At 40.7% G+C, this 21,665-nt stretch overlaps 1 protein-coding gene across 1 annotated transcript in view; it reads left to right on the top strand.

The window, feature by feature from the left end:
* cacna1ia (calcium voltage-gated channel subunit alpha1 Ia) overlaps nucleotides 1–21,665 on the top strand; it is a 208,435-nt gene that overhangs the window by 163,371 nt on the left and 23,399 nt on the right. Inside the window, exons 24-31 of the mRNA XM_052139594.1 lie at nucleotides 1,211–1,403; nucleotides 3,029–3,180; nucleotides 3,431–3,540; nucleotides 4,567–4,700; nucleotides 9,781–9,851; nucleotides 13,479–13,557; nucleotides 13,806–13,927; nucleotides 20,213–20,596. Coding sequence (XP_051995554.1) covers nucleotides 1,211–1,403; nucleotides 3,029–3,180; nucleotides 3,431–3,540; nucleotides 4,567–4,700; nucleotides 9,781–9,851; nucleotides 13,479–13,557; nucleotides 13,806–13,927; nucleotides 20,213–20,596 — 1,245 coding nt within the window. The remainder of the gene's footprint in view (nucleotides 1–1,210; nucleotides 1,404–3,028; nucleotides 3,181–3,430; nucleotides 3,541–4,566; nucleotides 4,701–9,780; nucleotides 9,852–13,478; nucleotides 13,558–13,805; nucleotides 13,928–20,212; nucleotides 20,597–21,665) is intronic.

Raw genomic sequence — 21,665 nt, 5'->3', positions numbered from 1 at the left:
TGGTTGTAGAGGCAGCTTCAACAGAGTAAAAAAAAAATGGCTCCAGTATACAACACATGATTAAGATGGAAAAATATAAAATTTTGTCAACTCTGTCAGTATTTTCAGAATAGTGTGAAAAAGAAAAAAAAATGGAATTTATTTTATAATTTAACTCCTTTACTAAACACAATTATTAGATCATTAAAGACTTTACACTCTTGTTGGATGGATCTAATTAAAAAAGCGTGCTTTTTGTGTGTCTGACAGAGTTGACAGATATTACAGTAAGATGTACGTATAAAGTGAATAAATGTCAATTTTCAGAATACTTTTTTTTTTACAAAAGCCTGTTCCCTTACATGGTTCATTAGTTGAGACCTTTGTCTAGAAATATATCAATTTCAAATGAATTTATTATACTTTAAACAAAATTTGTTATATTTTTTGTCCCTTATCTCAAGTTTTTTTTTTGGCAGATCATTAATTAGACAAATTTTAAATGGTATAAATATTTGATACAACTACATGTTTACGTGCCAAATATTTGTGGACATGCTGTAATTAAAAGTTGGGCAAAATCTAATGGCTCTTTCAAGTGGCCTTTTTTAATAATAGGATCAAATTGGAGATTCAATTTATATCAAACTTTATTGGCAAGATAAACTTAAGTGTACATTGCCAGTGTATTTTGCAACACTATACATACATAAATTTTACAAATGAAATGCTTAAGTTTGATTAAGTCTAAAATCTCTGGCTACTTTTCAGTCTCTATATCGCACATGCTGGGTCTCTCTCACATGGTTTCGGTTTTTGATACTGGTTCAGATGACAGTGAGTGAGCGTTTTTCAGGCGATGCGAAGAGACATGGAAGCTTGTCTGTATCTCTCCCACACCTGGCTCACCATTTGCAGGGGAAGTCTTCATTCTCTGTACAGTAAACCCTCTCCCATGTTTATAATGCCTGGGACATGTATCGCACGTAAGAAATTATTAACCGCAGAAAATTAACGTGTTATTTTCCCAGCCTATATTATATATAGATAATATAATATTATGTGATGATATGTTGGGGTATAATTTTCATCAATGTAAATACACTAAGGGGCACTGTAGGGATGTGCAGTGCTCTTGCCCGAGTGGCAGCTTTGACACCTTGAGAGTGAGAGCCTGTTGTTTTTTTATAATCCTTTTGTCCCTTTTTCTTTCTGTCTCTTTATTTTTTAGCCATCAACCAATAACAACCCCTGGATGCTGCTGTACTTCATCTCCTTCCTGCTGATTGTCAGTTTCTTCGTGCTGAACATGTTTGTGGGTGTGGTGGTGGAGAACTTCCACAAGTGCCGACAGCACCAGGAGGTGGAGGAGGCCAAGAGGAGGGAGGAGAAGAGACTGAGGCGCATGGAGAAGAAGAGACGGAGTAAGAAGGAGAAAAAGAGATTCGAAAATTAAGTGAGGGAGGGAGGGAGCGTGGTGACAGTAAATTAAAAGAGATTATTTGATTTGCTCTTAATATGATGAACAACCAGTTTAATCCTCCAGACATCCCGTAATAGTGTTAGCCAGATGGAGTGGCCGCACAGGTGTGGACTGTGATGCATCTTTCTTCTGATTTGTGGACAAGAGTAGCCTTTTATCACACATGAAACTATTACATACACCACATGACCGAAAGTGTGTGAACACCTCATCTAAATAAAATGTTTGGCAATTTTATATATCTAGCTATGCAATCATACAGCCATGCAATCTTCTTAAGCAAATATTTTTAGCAGAAGAGAGCCCTTTTTTTCTCCTCCAGTTCCAGTATAAAAATGCCCCTGTGCACAAAGTGAGGTCTATAGTTAATAATTTACTGAATCTGGGTTGGAAAATTTGACTGGCCTGCATAAATCCCAGGCCTGAACCCTGCTGAACACTTTTAGAATAAGCTGGAACCTGAATGTGAGCCAGGACCCATCACCGCAACATCACTGCCTGACCTCACTGATGCTTTTGTGTATAAAAAAGAGCAAATCCAGAAAAGTGAAAAGTGTTATAGCAGCAAATGGACAGGATCAATTCCCTATGGATGCCCATGGTTTTGAAATTAGATTTTCAACATGCATATTTGTATGGAGCCCTTTAAAGGACAGGGGAGGAATATTGTTTCTGAAATAATTTTGCGTGCCCTCGCGATTGTTTGCGCTCCCTCACAATTAGTTTTGCGTGCCCTCACGATTGTTTGCGTTCTCTTGCAATAAGTTTTGCATGCCCTTACAATACTTTGCGTTCTCTCGCAATAAGTTTTGCATGCACTTGCAATATGTTTTGTGTGCCCTCTCAATAGTTTGCATTCCCTTGCAATTAGTTGTGCATGCCCTCGCAATAGTTTGCACTCCCTTGCAATAGTTTGTGTTCCCTCGCAATACCTTTTGAATGCCCTCACAATAGTTTGTGCTCCCTTGCAATTAGTTTTGCATGCCCTCGCAATAGTTTGTATTCCCTTGCTATAAGTTTTGTGTGCCCTTGAAATAGTTTTTTGATCCCTCGCAATAAATGTACCATGGTTTTACTACAGTAACCATATTTTAAACATGATATTTGTAGTGAAACCATAGTGATATTACAGGAAAACGAAAACTATGATAATTAAAATCATAATATTGTGGTTATTATGGTTTAACTATATAAATACTATAGTTAAACTATGGTTTTTCTATAGTAATATTGTAGTAACCATGACCAAATTGGCCTGGTTGCTAGGGAGGGTAGAGTCACATGGGGTAACCTCCTTGTGATCGCTATGATCCGGTTCATTCTCGTGGGCCGCGTGAAGCCTTCACACATGCAATATCTCTGTGGTAATGCGAGTGCTCAACTTGACGGTCTCAGAGGCGGTGGCAGCTGGGATTTGTCCTCCACCACCCGGGTTGAGGCGAATCACTATGTGACCACGAGGACTTAAAAAGTACATTGGGAATTGGGCATTCCAATTTGGGAGAAAAAGGGGAGAAAATAAATCAATGCTTACTCATTCTAAAACAAAGTACTTATTTCTCTCAGAGGCCCAGAAGTTGCCCTACTATGCCAGTTACAGTCATGTGCGACTGATGATCCACACCCTGTGCACCAGTCACTACCTGGACATCTTCATCACCTTCATCATCTGTGTGAATGTTGTGACTATGTCACTGGAGCACTACAGCCAGCCTCATGTAAGATAAAACATAGAAAACACACATAATAATCACATAAGCGCATGTGACTTGCATGTCTCCATTTATTAGGCTTTACCTGAATATTAATAGAATACACGATATTCTTGTACTACTAATATGTAAATGACTTGTTCTGCTGATTTGACGAACATGAGGCAAAAGTCTTGGTTTAATCAGTCACACCTCTCTTGTTCTCTTCCTCTGTCTCTCTGCCATCCTCTTCGTCTATATCTTGTCTTCCCCCCAGTCTCTAGAGATTGCTCTCAAGTACTGTAATTACTTCTTCACCAGCACCTTTGTGCTAGAGGCTGTCCTGAAGCTCATCGCATTCGGCTTCCGACGTTTCTTCAAAGACAGGTATTCACTTCATTCCCTCTCCTCTTCTCACCTCTCCTCTCTTCTCTTCTTCTCTCCACTCCTCTCCTCATGTCTCTTAACTTCTCCTCACCTCACCTCACCTCTCCTTCCCTTTACTTTTCTCAAATTTCTTCTCCCTCCATCTCCTCTCCATTATTTACCTCTCCTAACATCTCCTCTGCTCTTCAGGTGGCAACTCCACTTGACCGATTCTTGGCAAAAATGTTGGTTCTGCACTTGCATTTATGACTGCAGATAGAATTGAAATTAGCCCTGCGTGGTGCTAATAGAACAAAGTGCATCTGACTGCAGAGAGAGTGAGAGAGCAAGAGAGAATGAGAGAGAGCACGGTTATTTGTCTCAGGAGTTTAATGAAATCTCTCTCCTGTGTCTGTTTCCCTAATAGAACTCCTTCTTATCATTAGCCAGAGTACAGGAGCTGTTTCTCCACCTTGTCATAAACTAATACTGACACGCATCAACATGTATCAAGCAAGCACAGGTGTAAACACCCTTGCACTTTGTAACTTTATGTGAATATATGGCATTGACCCATCTTAAAGAGGAAAAGCAAGCCGGCTCGTGCCACCTTTGTATTTTTTATTCACGCATATTCAGGCTTGACACCAATAAGCTTTAAACAAGCCATAATTTATTGTTTTAGTGCACTGAGCCTCTTAACTAGGTCACAGTTACAAGTGCTGGATAGCAGAGGTGTGTGTGCAGACAGGTGTGCCGTGGCGAGGTCGAACACTGCAGATTTGGGCGACTGTGATTTGTTCTGTAGTGTAAAAGTGAGCCATTCCATTCCTATATTAGCAAATGAGGTCACTTGTGCTGGAGTGGCTAAGTGGTTTCTAGCAACAAACCAGGTCCCAAGAGTGCTTCAAATGTTATTTTTTTCAAGCCACCTCTGTAGAGGACAAATTACCAGAGCTGCGTGAAGCTATAGGAAATGGTTGGATTCAAAGCAGATGTAAGTTGAATTTTGCTATAACTGAGCAAATCTCTCCCTTGTGTGCGCAGGTGGAACCAGCTGGATTTGGCTATAGTTCTACTGTCAGTCATGGGCATCATACTGGAGGAGATTGAGATCAGTGCAGCCCTTCCAATCAACCCCACCATCATACGCATCATGAGAGTCCTGCGCATCGCCCGTGGTTTGTCACTTACATTTTACTCACTGTTGGCAAACAACAAACATCCATTCCAGCATAATCTCGTGAATATAGCCAACGGTGTGGTTGCATACCACAACCATTGCTCTCCTGTCTTTGTTTTTGTTGTTTTTTGCCCAAGTATAGATTATGAGCCTATGAGTCCCCATGGTGACAGGCTCATTGTATCCCCCCTCTTTTTGCATGTAATTGGTATTACATTGGTATTACTAAAATTAACACATTATAATCCAGGGTTAAATAGAGGCAGAACGGTCCAGAATGCCATTCAAAACCGTCAAAAAAGAAAACAAATATTGTCTGATTGTTCGTCTCTTCATTCTATTTCCTGCTTGAAGGCTCTAGTTCAAATTCTTTTATGAATTGCATCTCCATTTAGCAAGTGTGCTCGCTCAAAAACACTTTTAAAGTTCTTTAAAGTTAATTACTAGTGCTGTCAGTAGAATACATTTTTTGCATTATGTTTTTAGTTCATCTCGATTAATCGCATATTTTGGAAGTACAGACATTTGACATTTGTAACTATATAATGCTTTATTAAAATTTTTCAAACAAAGCCTGCCACAGTATAAACATAGAAATGCACTAAAATAGCACCAATTCAAGTAATATTAAATGTTTCCCAAAGTCTAAGTGGGAGGTTAACTAATTGAAATAACTAGTCTTCTATAGGTTGCTTTTTCAATGGACTCTATCTATGAAACTCTCGCCCTCCACAATATTAATCTGCTGGCACTTATATCACAAGTACGTTTTTCGAGTGGAAGTAATGTGGATGCCTGGGATTTCCACATTTTGAAAGAAGGTACCTGAGGGGATGACCAAAGTAACAATACACATTTCTTTCCCAGATACACCAGTAGTACAAAAAGATGTTTTGCATGACAATTAAACACTCTCTCCACCCTCATGTTCAATAGAAACAATTCCAGGGTCATATCAAATTTCAGCTTAAGGAGTTTGTCTATAGTAATATGTACTTTTGTCCAGAACCATTTTATCACAGTACCAAAATCAGTGGAGAAGGGTTCCCTTATATTTTTTTATGTTTGAAGCACAAACCAGAAGAATTTCTATTGCTATATCGTAAGATACATTCTAGTAGTGCAGTAATTGATTGATCGAGTTCGGATGTACTGTATATAACAACAAATCATCCACATAGAGTGAAATCCGATACACTTCATCTCCCACCTTGAGTTTTTACATTGCCTTAAAGACTAGGCAAGAGGCTCAATTACTAAGGCAAAGAGCAGAGGTGAGAGGGGGCAACCCTGCCTCGTACCCCTTTTGGCAGACACATACGTGTTAAAGTCATTAAAACGTCTAGGTTACGTATGTAACCTCCATTCCCCGATGGAGGGAACGAGGGCGAGAGTTGTCGTGACAGTGGGCAAGAGTTGTCGTGACAGCGCGTCCGCTATCACATTGAGGTTGCCGGGGATGTGAGTGGCACGCAGCGACTTGAGGAGGAGACGGCGGGCGAGTCGTGACATGTGGTGGGAGCGTACTCCGCCTTGGTGATTTATGTACGCCACCACTGCAGAGCTGTCTGACCTGACCAGGACATGTTTGTCCTGAACTAAGGGGAGAAACCTCCTCAGGGCAAAGAAAACAGTCAGCAACTCTAGGGAGTTGATGTGCCAGCGCAGCAGGGCCCCTTCCCAACGGCCCGCGGCTGTGTGCCCGTTGCACACGGCACCCCAACCCGATCTGGAGGCGTCGGTCATGACCAGGACGCGTCGGGACACCTGCTGCAAGGGTACTCCTGCCCACAAAAAGCAGAGTTCTGTCCAGGGTTTGAGTGTTTGGCGGCAGGCGGTGGTGATCATCACACGGTGCGTGCCGCGGCACCCTGCTCGTCTCGGGACTCGAGTCTGAAGCCAGTGCTGAAGTGGTCTCATATGCATCAACCCCAGCGGCGCGATCGCCGCGGAGGATGTCATATACCCCAGGAGCCTTTGGAAAAGTTTTAAAGGGACTATAGTGCCCGGCTTGAAGGAAGCGAGGCATTTCATCACCGACTGTGCACGCTCGTTGGTGAGACGTGAGTCTAACTCCAGTCTGGCAACCTTCTGATTACCAGTTCTTTGATTTAGCCCACTATGCCACCACCTCTCCAAATCACTAATTGTCTAATTGGAGTCAATTGGAGGTGTACCTGTGGATGTATTTTAAGGCCTACCTTCAAACTCAGTGCCTCTTTGCATTGCATAACATCATGGGAAAATAAAAATAAATCAGCCAAGACCTCAGAAACATTGTGGACCTCCACAAGTCTGGTTCATCCTTGGAATCAATTTCCAAATGCCTGAAGGTACCACGTTCATCTGTACAAACTATAGTATGCAAGTATAAACACCATGGGACCACACAGCCATCATACCGCTCAGGAAGGAGATACATTCTGTCTCTTAGAGATGAACGTAGTTTGGTGCGTAAAGTGCAAATCGATCCCAAAACAACAGCAAAGACCTTGTGAAGATTCAGGTGGAAACAGGTAGACAAGTATCTATATCTACAGTCAAATGAGTCATATTTCGGCATAACCTGAAAGGTTGCTCAGCAAGGAAGAAGCCTCTGCTTCAAAACCAGAAAAAGGCCAGACTACAGTTTGCAAGTGTACATGGGGACAAAGATCTTATTTTCAGGAGAAATGTCCTCTGATCTGAATGCCCCAATCCAATACCCCGACCTCAATCCAATTGACAATTTGTTGGCAGAACCGAAAAAAATGTGTACGAGCAAGGAGGCCTACAGACCTGACTCAGTTACACCAGTTCTGCCTGGAGGAATGGGCCAATATTCCAGCAATTTATTGTGAGAACCTAATAATTTAATAATTTATCAAATAATTTAAAGGCAATGCTACCAAATACTAATAAATTGTATGTAAACTTTTGACACACTGGGAATGTGATGAAATAAATAAAAGCTGAAATAAACCATTATCTCTACTATTATTCTGACATTTCAAATTCTTAAAATAAAGTAGTGGTCCTAACTGACCTAAGACAGGGAATGTTTTCTACGATTAAATGTCAGAATTAAATTGTGAAAAACTGAGTTTAAATGTATTTGGCTAAGGTGTACGTATATTTCTAACTTCAACTGTATATTTGCCCTACCCAGTCTGGTTTCAATTTTAAATGTTCAAGATCTGATAAATGTGTTTCCTGAAGCATTGCAATAGTAATCTTCTCCTTTTTAAGAAAGGTCAATATTTTTTTCCTCTTGATCACTTGCTCTAACCCTTTAACATTCCATGTAATAAATCTGTCTGAGTTATACATCGTAACAGGATATAGAAAACAAAAACCAAAGAGTTTGTACGACAGAGTTACAACCATTACGAGGCACACATGTGCAACGAACCAGTTAATTTATAATATGTATATTAGACACCCAAGACTCATTATACCAAAAGAGGTGCACATAGCCTTCATTATGAGAAATTAAACACATTAATACAAATTAAAACAAAAATGAGTGCAACTAGTTCTTTTGAAAAGACAAAAAAGAGAGAAGCACATTTTAAGTCTCAGATGAGTCTTAGTCAAGAGTTTCACAGATATAAATGAAGACTTAGATTACCCAGCCCAAACATAGTCTTGTGAACAACAACTGGGTCATGATAACACCCATTGTCCCCATTGAGCATTACTTATCTTCCAAAGTTTTAGAAACTCCATAACAGCCGCCGGGGTGGAGAAAATCACATCTCAGTTTCATGAAGACAACAAATCTTGGCAGGATAAGCAAAACCTATGAACATATTGCGGTTAGACAATGTCTTCCTCACATCTTCGAATTCCCAGCGTTTCTTCAATACCTCCACCGATAGATCCTGATAAAAGCACAGCTGGTTTCCATCATGAGTGACATTGCAATTTCCCTGCAGGCCTGCTAGACTGTCTATTACTGTGTACTGTAAAAAAGTGAACCAGAATACTTTGTGGAGGGCAATTCACCCCTGGGATGGTGCAAGCGACCTATGCGCTCACTCAGTGTCGAGATGTAAATCAGGGGAGAGACCCAACCACTTCGGTAACAGCTTGTAAGAAAGTATGTGACGGATTCTTTCTCAGGGAGACCAACGATTTTCATGTTTTTACGTCTTCCTCAGTTCTCTAGATCTTCCACTTTGGCATGTTAGGTTGCTGTTGAGGCAGTGATATTCGAGTTTGGGTCGAGTTAAAAGAAAGTCAATTAGAAAAGGCCACTGGTAGTTAGAAGTATCGGGGCTCCATGCCTACAACACCTGCCTTTTATCTTAATAAACAAACCAAACAACTACTTGTTTTGTCTGCATTCTACTCATCTGTCGTCGGAATAACAAAACCCCTTTATACCCCTTCTCAGTGCTCTGTTAAACTGTTCAATTTTTTAAACAGCCAGCCAGCAAACAAAATGTTGTTTTTTTGCTGATCTCTACTGCCAACTCCTATTTGTCTCTTCAAATTTCTCGCATTTTCCCCTCATAATTTTCCTCTAATAGCTGATCAGTGGCCCATGTGTTGATAAACTCCTAATAGCTGATGCATCTTACATCTCCCTCACATCTTATGTCTGTCTACAGAATATGAGCCTTAGAAAACTTCATCATACCAAAATATTATTTTGTACAGGACGGTGATGCTGTATTATTGAGGATTGATCTGTTTGTCTAGATTTAATCTGGTCTTTAATCCTGATCTAGTCCAAGGCCATCACTGAGTCAGCATGCCATCACTCTCTATCTGTAGCCTGCTTTATAATGGGAGCGGGTGGCAGTGTGAGGGTTTAATTTTAGCCTTGACCTTTTCCTTCATACCTCATTAGCCATTTAGACTGGAATTTAACAAAAGTGTGTGTGTGTGTGTGTGTGTGTGTGTGTGTGTGTGTGTGTGTGTGTGTGTGTGTGTGTGTGTGTGTTGGGGGATCCTTGCTCACCACTTGCTGACGACTTGCTGTTATCGGACTCACTGTTCGTTTTTGTTCATGATAAACGGCTCTTAGACATGCACACACACTGACTTGTCTTGTTAAGCTTTCTGTAACTCTATTTCTCTCTCTCTGGCAGTATTAAAGCTGTTAAAGATGGCCACAGGAATGAGAGCTCTGCTGGATACGGTAGTTCAAGCCCTGCCACAGGTAAGAATAAAGCTGCAAACCACAACATCTGTTGAAACATTGTGTTGTAACACACCTGCTTTTAGTCATGTTTGAGCTTAAAGAGACAGGGAAATGAAGAAATCATCAAACAGGAACAGGTCACTCATTACAATCGGCCATGAAAATTGGTTTTACAGAGGAGCCAAAAACTCCCTCTTGAAGGGCATATCAAATTAAAATGTGAAGCAAGGCAGACACATTTACTTATCTAAATGGGGACATACTATAGACTTCTATTGTTTTTACATCCAGCTCATTATAAAATATACAAACCCACACCCTAACCCTAAAATAAAACCTTTGGCACATTTTGAATTTAAAAAACTGTTTCATGATCCAATTTTCCAATTGAGGATATCCCAAATAAATGGAGGTTTCATCAGATTTACCTCACTTCTGTGGACAATTTTGTCTTTAACTCTTTCCCCGCCAGCGTTTTTAAAAAAAGTTGCCAGCCACCGCCAGGGTTTTTGACGATTTTCGCTAAATTTTAATGGCCCGCAGAATATTTTCTTCCATGAATATATGAAGATGCTATATATCAAAATAAAGATCTGAGCCTCTGCTTTTAGGCAAAAAAAAACGATTTTATTTTATCTTCATTTGTTCTTTTTTATTGCCACTTGAACAGAGGTAGGTTTTGTCAAAAACAACATTTCGGACAAAAAGCTGAGAAAAAGGCATTTTTATCAAACAAGTGCTTTAGTATTAGTATGGTGTTCCACTTCACGTTTGAGACGATCGCAGTCTGTTTCTTTGATCAAAGAGTTGCGTACTCTTTCAAAACATGCGCGCGGGTCTTCCTTACCGTATACCACCTAAAACACGGATACCCGGAAAATTCTGTGTTTGGCGGGGAAGCGTTTTTTCATAAAACCCGGAAAATTCTGTGTTTGGCGGGGAAAGAGTTAAACTACAGACAACTGTTGACATTAGATTTAAAACAAAACATGATTTGGCCAATTTATAAGCCTTTCAAATAGTGAGGACCACTTTAAATGTCCTAAAAAGTTAGTTTCTGACAAGTTTTACTATATCTGTGTATAGGAAATATATATATATATATATATATATATATATATATATATATATATATATATATATATATATTGCCAAACCTGTACACAAACATATGACAAAGCAATCTAAAACTGTCTCAGATTCAAACATACACACATTTAAAATAGCAGACATAGAACATTGTCATCACCTAAGTGGTCACAGATTTGTAAATACATCAGGAGAGAACTGCTGGCTAGACCTCTCTAGGGTGGAGTAAAGCGTCACTCCTATGTGGATATCGATCCCTTGCACATTACTGCTGGGCCCAATGTCTTATCCCCATGGGATCTGGGAGGTAATTAATGCTGCAGCTCATTAAAGAGGCACTCAGGCATACAGGCTTACCACACACAGTTCTTAAAGAGTTATAATACACCGTCCACACATTAGGTACATCCTCCCTGAAACTCCTGTACATTTCCTTCACAGTTCTCTTAGAGATACTATTAATTCCCTATAGGCTTCAAACTGGTTCATTCCAGTTTTAAAAGCACAACCTCAGACTTGTGTCACATGTGATTGAGTCATAAATGTCCCAATGTTCAGTGTAAGAACACATTTTCCAGTGCCGGAATTTGTGTTCACGATATACTAATTCACGACATTGGGAGCTAGGGAGTTGATTGAGATGCAAACATAGTGAACCACCTTCCTAGACTGCATTTTTTGGCATCTTAGGGATGTGTTATTTTTTGGAAACACGGACAGAGACCTCCACTAATACAAAGTTCTGTTTCACACACATTCTGGTTCTGTTGGATAATTTTGTTTCTTTCACAAAGCTTGTGTAGTTTTGTAGCACTGGTATGTCCTGCTCTGGAACAATGGCCCATTACTTAGCATTAATTGGTAATAAAGCTCAGCCGTTGTTTTATCATACCCACTGGCATGCCCCATAAACCAACACGAATAACAGCATCACATAACTATACAAATGACATTAATGTGATCTAAGCTGATTGTTTTATTCACCATTTTACGCATTCATAGCTCTCTCACACTGTTTTCATAATTAGCGTCACTTTAGGCTAGCTGTTAGCGCCTTTGCCGTATTTTTTCTCTCCCTCAGTTTTACCGCATCTCTTTTTTGTTTCAAGACATCTGTGCAGCTGTGGATGAAGTCTGACTCTGAACTCACTTGCACATATCCTTCACAGGCTAGGGTTTTCAGCGTGTTGCAAGTATGCATGCTCTGTGTGCATTTCCTCCATTAGGAAGGTTAATTCAACTCTGACATGGCCACTACTACATAAATAAATTATGTTTAGTTTTTAAAATCACAAATTTGTTCTGCTTCATTAAGCAGCAGGGAAACAGGGACAGCAGTGGGTTAGTCTATGGTTGCAGAAGGACTGAAACTGAAGGGACAGAGACAATCAATTTTACACAGCATTGTTTTTTGTTATTGTTATGTCTGTTCCGGATGCTACTTCCATCTGTACCAAACCCCAGGGTAGCATTCCCTATTTTCAATATAGGTCTACTTCTACTGGTTCGCTTAAAGTTAGAGTACTAAAAGACTTTGAAGTGTTTTGCTATAAGATTAGATGCAGAGCATAAATGCATGGGAAGTGCATCCAGGAAGTGCAAAATTACAGCAACTGTATGTAGTGCTTTCTAGGGCTGAACGATTAATGGAAATACAACCAAAATTGGGATATAAACCAGTGCGATTATCAAACTACTAGGCTGCGATTTCATAAAATTTATAAAAAGTCTGAATGTGCTGTTCGCAGTGCTGTGCTTATTTGTGCAGCTGTTTTGTTTGTAGTGTGTGGTGCTTTCGTAAATACATGTAAACTGGGTAAGTGTATTTTCAATGGTTTCAGAGCACTTCTGTGCTTCAAATGCTATCTATCTGGTGCTCTGAGTTTGGTTCAATGTGCTAAAGTGTGTTGAGCACATATAAAGTGCTCCAGATTTACATAAATGGCACATTTGCGTAATTTCACATATGTTTGGCTGCAACCATTTATGATACAAATTGAAAATAATCCCATTACACAGGGTTTTTGTGGACAGAAAGGGAGATGAGAGCATTCACTGCATTAATAAGCTGTTGTCAACTCAACTACAAAGAACAGACACTTCCGTCCCTTCAGTTTTACGCTAAAATAAAAGCTTGAGTGTTTAACCTTACTGCAAAGCATTGTCACAATCAAGTAAAGACATTAATAAAGAAATAAATTACTAATGAATAAAATATTCAATATATAATATTCAAGTTGACTGGGTTTTAAAAAATATTTTTTTTTCTTTCACTGTTTTGTTTATGTTTAGTTTGGTTCTTTTTAAGAGGACTCAAGTGTGAATACCCTTTAGAGAACAGTATTTACTGTCAGTAGTAGAGCATTGCAGAAACATGGTTAAGTTTGGTTATAAGGATTATGATGATGTTTATCATATCGCAGTTCAAATAGCAATAGCAATTCGATTTTTTGTCAGCCCTAGTGCTTGCCTCTATACTGTGTAAAGAGTGTGTTGGTACATGTGTGTGTGCACTTGTTTCTGTTGTTTTTCCAAGTCTTGATTGCTATGTTTCAGGTGGGAAACCTTGGTCTCCTCTTCATGCTACTGTTCTTCATTTATGCTGCTCTTGGGGTGGAATTGTTTGGAGAACTAGGTAAAGATTTTGACTCATTTTCTCCACTTCTCTCTCAGTTTTACTCTCTTTCACTCTGACGGTTGGTTAGGACAAAATCTCAGATTTACATGAAAGCTTGTTGCTTTATCATGTTGTGTCTGGTTAGGACACTTTGTTAGGTGATAAACATAACAGCAGTTTTAAAACATCCACAAAGAAATAGTATTTAATACAATACAATGCAGTAGCTACCATACAATCTCTCTTTCTCTCTGTGTTCTCCAAAGTGTGCAACGAGGACTACCCCTGTGAAGGCATGAGTCGTCACGCCACCTTTGAGAACTTCGGCATGGCGTTCCTCACACTCTTCCAGGTCTCCACTGGTGATAACTGGAATGGTATAATGAAGGTACAGTACCAGAGCAAAAACCCATTATTTCCCATTCACCCACAGAGCTCTCAACAGAGCAATCTGGCAGATTTGTCTTAGGTATAATAGGACCCAGACACTTTATATGCATATACTGTATATGATCAGTAACTCGTGCAAGACACTTGTGGGGTTTGGTGTTTTTTGAAAATCAATGCAGTTGAGAATAAGTGCTGTAAATTACGAATGGCTGCTGTTGGCATAGGCAATGACGAAGACGATGTGCAGTTTATTTACATACATGAAAACCCAAACTCCATACATGAACTGAACTAAACATTGCTTGACATAAATGTGGCTTCACTTAAACAACTACTTTCACATTCAATACTTGACAAGTGACAATGGAAAACATGAGGGCTTAAATACACAGACATGTGTAACAAGACAACCAATGAACTATAAACAAGATAACAAGACTAATAAACTTAAACCAATGACAAACAAGAACTGATAATTAGTAACAAGACCATAAACCAATGAAAACAAGACACATGAACATGGAGGGAAACAGGAATCACATACAGGAACTCAACTTTTCAAAATAAAAGACATAGAATACATGAACAAACACATTAAACCCCATGTTGGTTGCTGCATTATGTCTGTACTTCCTATTTGTCTCTCACTTATCTTTATTCCTCCTTTTTGTCTCTTAAATCCAAAGTATACTTCAGTTTTGACGCGAGTGCTAAGTGTCTGCATACAGTCAAAGACGCGCATGTCAAAGTATACTTCATATGACTCTGCGCATAGCCGCATACACAGGCGGTTGGCGCATGTGCGCTATGACTGCTATGCGATACTGGACTATTTCTCCTCAGGAGTTTAGACACATACAGTTGTCTTTATAGTCCTTCAGACTCGAGTAATAACCTCCTCACACATGCGGTCTTGACCTGCACATCCACCGTTGTTGTTTCCATATTAGTCTCCTGTTGTTTACTGTCAATTGCATCTTCTAGAGCTTATTCATGACAGCAACGGCTTAAATGTGAGTGTTGTCATCTTGTGGACCCACTAATTAATGCAAATCATTCAAGACACATGCACATTCTGTGCGTTTAAAGATGCAAAGATGCACGGTTAGAAAAATTGTGCAGCGTACGTTTAGTGCTCGAGCACTCTGCTGATGATGAAATATGTGTTCGCATCTGACCAAAGTATCATTCCCCATATATAAAATTAAATTAGGCTTTAAATAGGATCACTGAACAGTTACTGCAGAGTAAGATTTAGAGTAGTTTCCTTTACAAAAAGCTTCAGTATGATGCTAAGCGCTTTTGGGAACAATGCTGCATTGTGACCAGCTGTGAATATGTGTGTAACACGTCAATGAACATTGACCGGAATTTATAGCCTCGGCTGGTGAGCTCATTAGATGCACCAGTGGCCAGGCTATAAATAGATGCGTCACCAGCGTGTCGTCAGATCCGTTTTCTTCACAGCAAACTGTGCTGTGTGTCTCACAAGCCTGTCAGAAACTTTCTTTCCTCTGCTAGGATTTAGAATTTGTTAGGCAGTGCGCAGTGAACCTTTTCTCCTTTCCCTCTTTCTATATATATATATATATATATATATATATATATATATATATATAAAATAGAAATGAAAAAGGTGGAAAAATGTCGGAGAAGCAAAGCAAACGATGCGTGTTTCCCTGTCAACGTTCTATGACTGTCAGGGACACGCATCAATTTTGTTTTGTTTGTTTGGGGGAAGAGCATGCTGCTCTCGCGTTGGGGCAGGGCGAGTGCACGCATTGCGACCTACTTTCGGGCAAAATGCTTCGCGCTCGCCTCGCTTACTTCAGGGAGTCAGCGCCCACTCTTTCATCATGGGGCTCTCGCATATATTTGGCTGAGGAGCGAGAGACGGGTCCGTCCCTATCGCTCGCTCTCTCCCCAGATCCAGCTGATCCTTCTCGTAGCCTCTTGGCGCTGAACCTCTATACATTTCACGCATAATAATAAAGCGGCTGAGATTTTACTCAAGGTGGTTACTCGGGCTGTGGTCAGACTACAGCTAGACTGGCCACACGAACAAGAGACCCCCCCCCAAAACTATAAGACAGATTTCTGTCTGGTGGCCAAAAAAAAATATATAATAATAAAAAAAAGAAAAGAAAAAGGGGACGCTATATTAGTCCCTTCCTTCCTTTGATGACCTCCATGATGACGAGCTTTCTCACTCATAGAGGAAACCATATACTTCCCATGTTCACGTACCCTCGACGTCTTTATACTGGACTATTGTGGGTGCTGAGACACAGGGGTATTCAATGCTGGTCGAAGAGACGCTTGCGGGCTATCTCTCACCGGGTTCGGCATCATCACTCAAGAAACCCGCTCTCCCCCCTAAGCCTGATTGCGGGTGCAACGCTCGACGAAGAAGCCTTTTCTGAACTTCGTCGGGCCACAGATTTATCTCTCCGTGAGACCAAGCAGACAGCCCCTGCCATTGGTCGGTCTATGTCTGCTTTAGTCAGCACAGAGAGGCATTTATGGCTTAACCTTTCGGGCATCAAGGATAAGGACAGAGTTTTCCCACTTGATGCCCCAGTTTCGCCTTCCGGTCTCTTCAAAGACACCATGAATACAGTTATCTCCAGATTCCAGGAGGCGAAAAGCCACGAGGAAGCCTTCGGGCACCCAGTCCCGCCCCGACTCTGCTTGGCAGAGCGTGGCGAGTCGTGCTCAACCTCGTAAAGACTGGGGACAGGCTCGTCGCCCTCAGCAGCCCCCGAAGCAGGACCTCAGGCTCGTGATTTCTAAAAGAAAGAAACCCTGACGGTCTTGTACCCAGCCTTGTGGGGGTGGTTCCTCTCGGGACGGGGCACATGTACCATCCATTTCGGCCCTCCCGATACCCTCACGAAACCTCTTCACTCCCGCCGCCTTTGGTGTTTCGGGTGACAGAGGCTTCCAACAAAGAGTTGGGTGTACCGTTGCTTCCTGCCTTTATCCAGGACGCGGAACACTCGACATCCCCTCAACAGGAAGTGTCGAAATTGATACCCATCTCAGAGAACCTGGCAGCGTGGAAACTTCTGCCAGGCATTTCTATGTGGGTTCTGAACACAGTAGAAAGAGGCTACAGAATGAAATACGCTCGCCACCCTCTGCGTTTCAACGGCGTGGTTCCCACTACCGTGAAACTGGAGCAGACACGTCTACTGTGGAAAGAGCTGTAAAATCTCTTGGTCAAAGGGGCCATGAACGTGTTCCCCTTCCAGAGAAAGAGTCAGGCTATTAGAGCAGATACTTCCTGGTCCCCAAGAAGGGAGGGGGGGTTGCATCCGATTTTAGATCTTTGAGGCATGATCGCTTGAATCGGTCAGAGCTAGAGGGGTCCCTCTGCAGCAGGTTTGTGATGCGGCAGGCTGGTCCTCTCCGCACACATTCATCAGATTTTATAGTTTGGATGTTCATGCTATTCCGGGCTCTTACATCCTTCAGTCGACATCTCAAGCTCATGCCTGAACAAGTTTGTGACGCGGCAGGCTGGTCCTCTCCGTGCACATTCATCAGTTTTTATGGCAGGCTCATGCCTTAACAAGTTCGTGATGCATTTTGGGGGCATCATAGTCACATAGAAACCTAGTGAGCTGTCCTCCTAGACAGCATTTTTCGGCATCACAGGCACGCACTGCAGAAACCTAGTGAGTTTCCTTATTAGACAGCATTTTTTTGGGCATCATGTGGACATAGAAACCTAGTGAGCTATCACTAAAAAATAGGTTTAATTTCAAAATGAAGACTCAAAGGGTTCAAAATGCATTTTTTTCATGATGCATGTGGACAGGTGAAATACATTTTCGAATACGGTGATCAAAACACAATTTGCACATGGCAATGCTTGTTTCTAAATATTAGTCGTGCACTTGAATTTGACAGGCAGGATTTTGACAGCGATGACGGAACTCGGGTTATTTTGAAAAGACGGTTTATTTTGTTGTTTTGAAAAATTCATTTTTATCAGCTTTTCCAAAGAGAACCCGCTTAGCTTCACTTTCTATCTCTCCAACCAGGCTTTCATGTGATAGCTATATAATGGAGAAACTATCTGCTCAGCATATTCAGCTCAGTAGTAAAGCATACCTGAATAAATGAGGACGTATCGTGTGATTTCGATGCAGAATGCCCAATGCACACCAGGGGGTGTGTTTGATGGAGGGTGACAGGCTCCCCCCATTAGGCACACACACACAATTAATTGTATGGTTGATTGAAGCTTACGGCAGCTTCCTGGCAACTAAAGCACCATAATCAGAGCTATAAATTACAAACTAAGTTCCTTCATACCTGCAGAGAGCTACCACCTCCCCTAGCCTGAACCATATGCATAAGTTACCAAGCAAAATGACTGAGAGAACCTGCACCCATCTGCCACTCAATCACTGCAGCTATGGAGGAATAAAATAAAGAGTTTACAGTATATTCAGGGCTCAATGCTAAGGATTTTTTGTACTGGCCGTTAGGGCCAATACTTCAGATTTTACTGACCCTGGCAAACTTTTCACTGGCCCCAACACGAAAATGTCAAATAGCTGTTTTACCATCATGGCTTTAAAAATATGTCTGAAGATTGATATTTTTTTACATATCTTATGTTTTTAATACAATGTCCTCCAGGGGCCTCGGAAGCTCAGTTTGTAAAGGCTCTGACTACCACTCCTGGAGTCACAAGTTCGAATCCAGGGCGTGCTGAGTGACTCCAGCCAGGTCTCCTTAGTAACCAAATTGGCCCGGTTGCTAGGGAGGAGAAAGTCACATTTGGTAACTTCCTTGCGGTCTCTATAATGTGGTTCTTGCTCTCTGTGGGGCACGTGGTGAGTTGTGCGTGGATGCCGTGGAGAATAGCATGCAGCCTCCACATGCGCTATGTCTCCGCGGTTATGCGCTCAACAAGCCACGTGATAAGATGTGCGGATTGACGGTCTCAGACATGGAGGCAACTGAGATTCATCCTCCACCACCCGGATTGAGGCGAATCACTACACCACCAAGAAGACTTGGAGCATATTGGGAATTGGGAATTCCAAATTGGGGAGAAAAGGGGTAATACATAAGTACTAGTTATCACCACCTCTGGATGTAGAGGCCATAGTTCATGTTTTGGTAATTTCCAAAGCTATTGTTCCATAGATGTAATCCAGCAATCTGATGTAATGCCTCAAATGGGATGTAATTTGTGCTGCACACAAAAAATCTGTTTTCATAGAACTGTTCTATAAACTAGAAGTTGATGTTGAGTAATGGACATTTCAGACACAATGTGGCCAGTTATTTTGTAGCCATTTTTTGTGCAAATAAAAAGTTCCAAAAGAAACATTGGAATTCTACGTAGCGAACACAGACGAGCAGATTAAAACAAACTTTTTTCTTATTAACTTTTTTTCTTATTTTCTGATTTGAGGTTATATATCTCAGGGTGTAAATACTGATTGTTCCCAATGATTTCATCTGTAATTGAGTAAAATTTGTGTTGATACAACAAAGAAATCAAAAGATATAGCATTACAAAAATAACTTAACAAAAATGTCTCCAAGTGCCCAAAAGCCTCTCAAAAATAAAAAAACATAATAATTGAACATAAGAACTAATTATACTTGCAAATACAACAATGAATAAAGGTACACACTCTCTCTCTTAAGCATGCAGTCATGAGTAAAAAGATCTTTCCATTCTGTGTCATTTGAGCCATCATTGAGTCTGAGTCATGTACTTGGTGCCATCTCCAGGTGGCCATACGTAATTAGAGTGAACAATCCACTCTGCCCATATTTGGATGACTTCAACCTCTGGTTAGAGCGATCTGAATCCTAATTTTATTGGTTTAGCATTTCATGAAGCTGACAACATTTATGATGAATTCATCTGGTTCCATTTAGTGATGCTATGGTGCAGAAATTGCACTGTAACACAGATAAAGGATGGGCAAGGAGGAGGCGAGAACCGGCTTGTCAACATAAATCATAATTTCATGAAAACTTAAACCAAAAGCATAAACAAACACACACATGACGGACATGTCCGTAATTCTCTCTCTCTCGAACCATCGTCACCGGCCGCCTTTATCCCTCGCGCGCCTCATCAGGCTGATCGGGGACCGGGAGCGCGATATTCCGACCCGGCCCCGCCCCCCTCCGCTCCACATGCACACTTAAGCTTTTTCATATTTTGATTTACTTTATACAATTATCAAGACTCTCTCTGTCTTTTTCTTTTTCTCTCTCTCTCTTGATCTCTACACTTCTTTAGGACACTCTTCGGGAATGCCCACTGGGCGAATATACCTGTAATCCCAGCCTACAATTCATTTCTCCGATGTACTTTGTTAGCTTTGTGCTGACAGCCCAGTTTGTTCTCATCAACGTGGTCGTGGCAGTGCTGATGAAACACCTGGACGACTCAAACAAAGAAGCCCAGGAGGAGGCAGAGATGGATGCAGAGATTGAACTGGAGATTGCCCAGGGAACGCTCTGCTGTATCGGAGGGGTAGGAGGAGGAGGGTCTGGAGTCGAGAGGAGTGTGGGGGGGCATCAGGGAGCTGGACCAAGCTCTACTGTTCCAACTCACTCCCCCATGACACACCCAGGGGCCCATGAGTCCAACAGTGCCAGGAAACTCTACTCCCCAGCACAGGTAGGACATGCTCTATTAAAAGATGGATGGATTGATGGATAATGATTGTATGATAGATGAATTTACCAATTGTTGATGGAGGAATATATTCATGAATGATTGATGAATCTATGATTGGTTATTTGGTTGAAAGAAAGGATGGGTTGATGAGCACACTGAAAATGGATGAATTATAGAATGGACAATGGATATATAGATGGATAGATTGTTGATGGAGAAATTGATTAAAATATGGTTGAATAGATGGTAACACTAATGATGCATGGATGGATTGATTGAATTATGTATGAATAATTCATAGTTAAAAATACATAGATTTACTGATTGTTAATGGAGGAATGAACTGGTGATTATTAAATGGATAGTTTTGCAGGGTAACACTTTATTTGGATGGCCACAAGTAGATATTTAGCTAACTATAAGTGACTTACAACTGACTTGCTATAGCTAGTAAACAGTGTTTCAACAAACATTCAGTAGACTTTCAGTAGCCTGTATATAGATATTTATTAATGACATTTTAATGATCTGACTTTCTCAACATTAATGTAAGTAGGTAATTAATAGAGAGATATATACAGGCTACTGAAAGTCTACTGAATGTTTGTTGAAACACTGTTTACTAGCTATAGCATGCCAGTTGATAAGTCACTTATAGTCAGTTAAATATCTACTTGGGACCATCAAAATAAAGTGTTACCGTTTTCAGTTCTGATTGGATGATCCATGTTCTATGCTGTTGTGAAATGCAAATCTACAGTAAATGCACTCATGTGACCACAGATTAAACATTAATGCACCAAAGTGTTAGATTGCTTGGCAGCCAACAGTTGGCTAACTATTTTACATGGCAGCAGAATTGTTAATTCCGTTTATTGAAGGAATGTTCCAGGTTCAATACAAGTTGAAAGCATTTGTGGCATATTAATTTTGATTACCATAAAAATAATTTGACTCATCCATTGTTAAAAAAAAAAAAAAAAAGGAAAGTTAAAAGCAAAAATTGCAGTTGCATTAGGACACTTATAATAGAAGTTAATGTGGCCAGTTCATAAATAATAACTTGCCC

This window comes from Xyrauchen texanus, chromosome 12 (genome assembly GCF_025860055.1).
Source record: "Xyrauchen texanus isolate HMW12.3.18 chromosome 12, RBS_HiC_50CHRs, whole genome shotgun sequence".
NCBI classification, from domain to species: domain Eukaryota; kingdom Metazoa; phylum Chordata; class Actinopteri; order Cypriniformes; family Catostomidae; genus Xyrauchen; species Xyrauchen texanus.
This window is presented reverse-complemented; position numbering and strand designations above follow the sequence as displayed.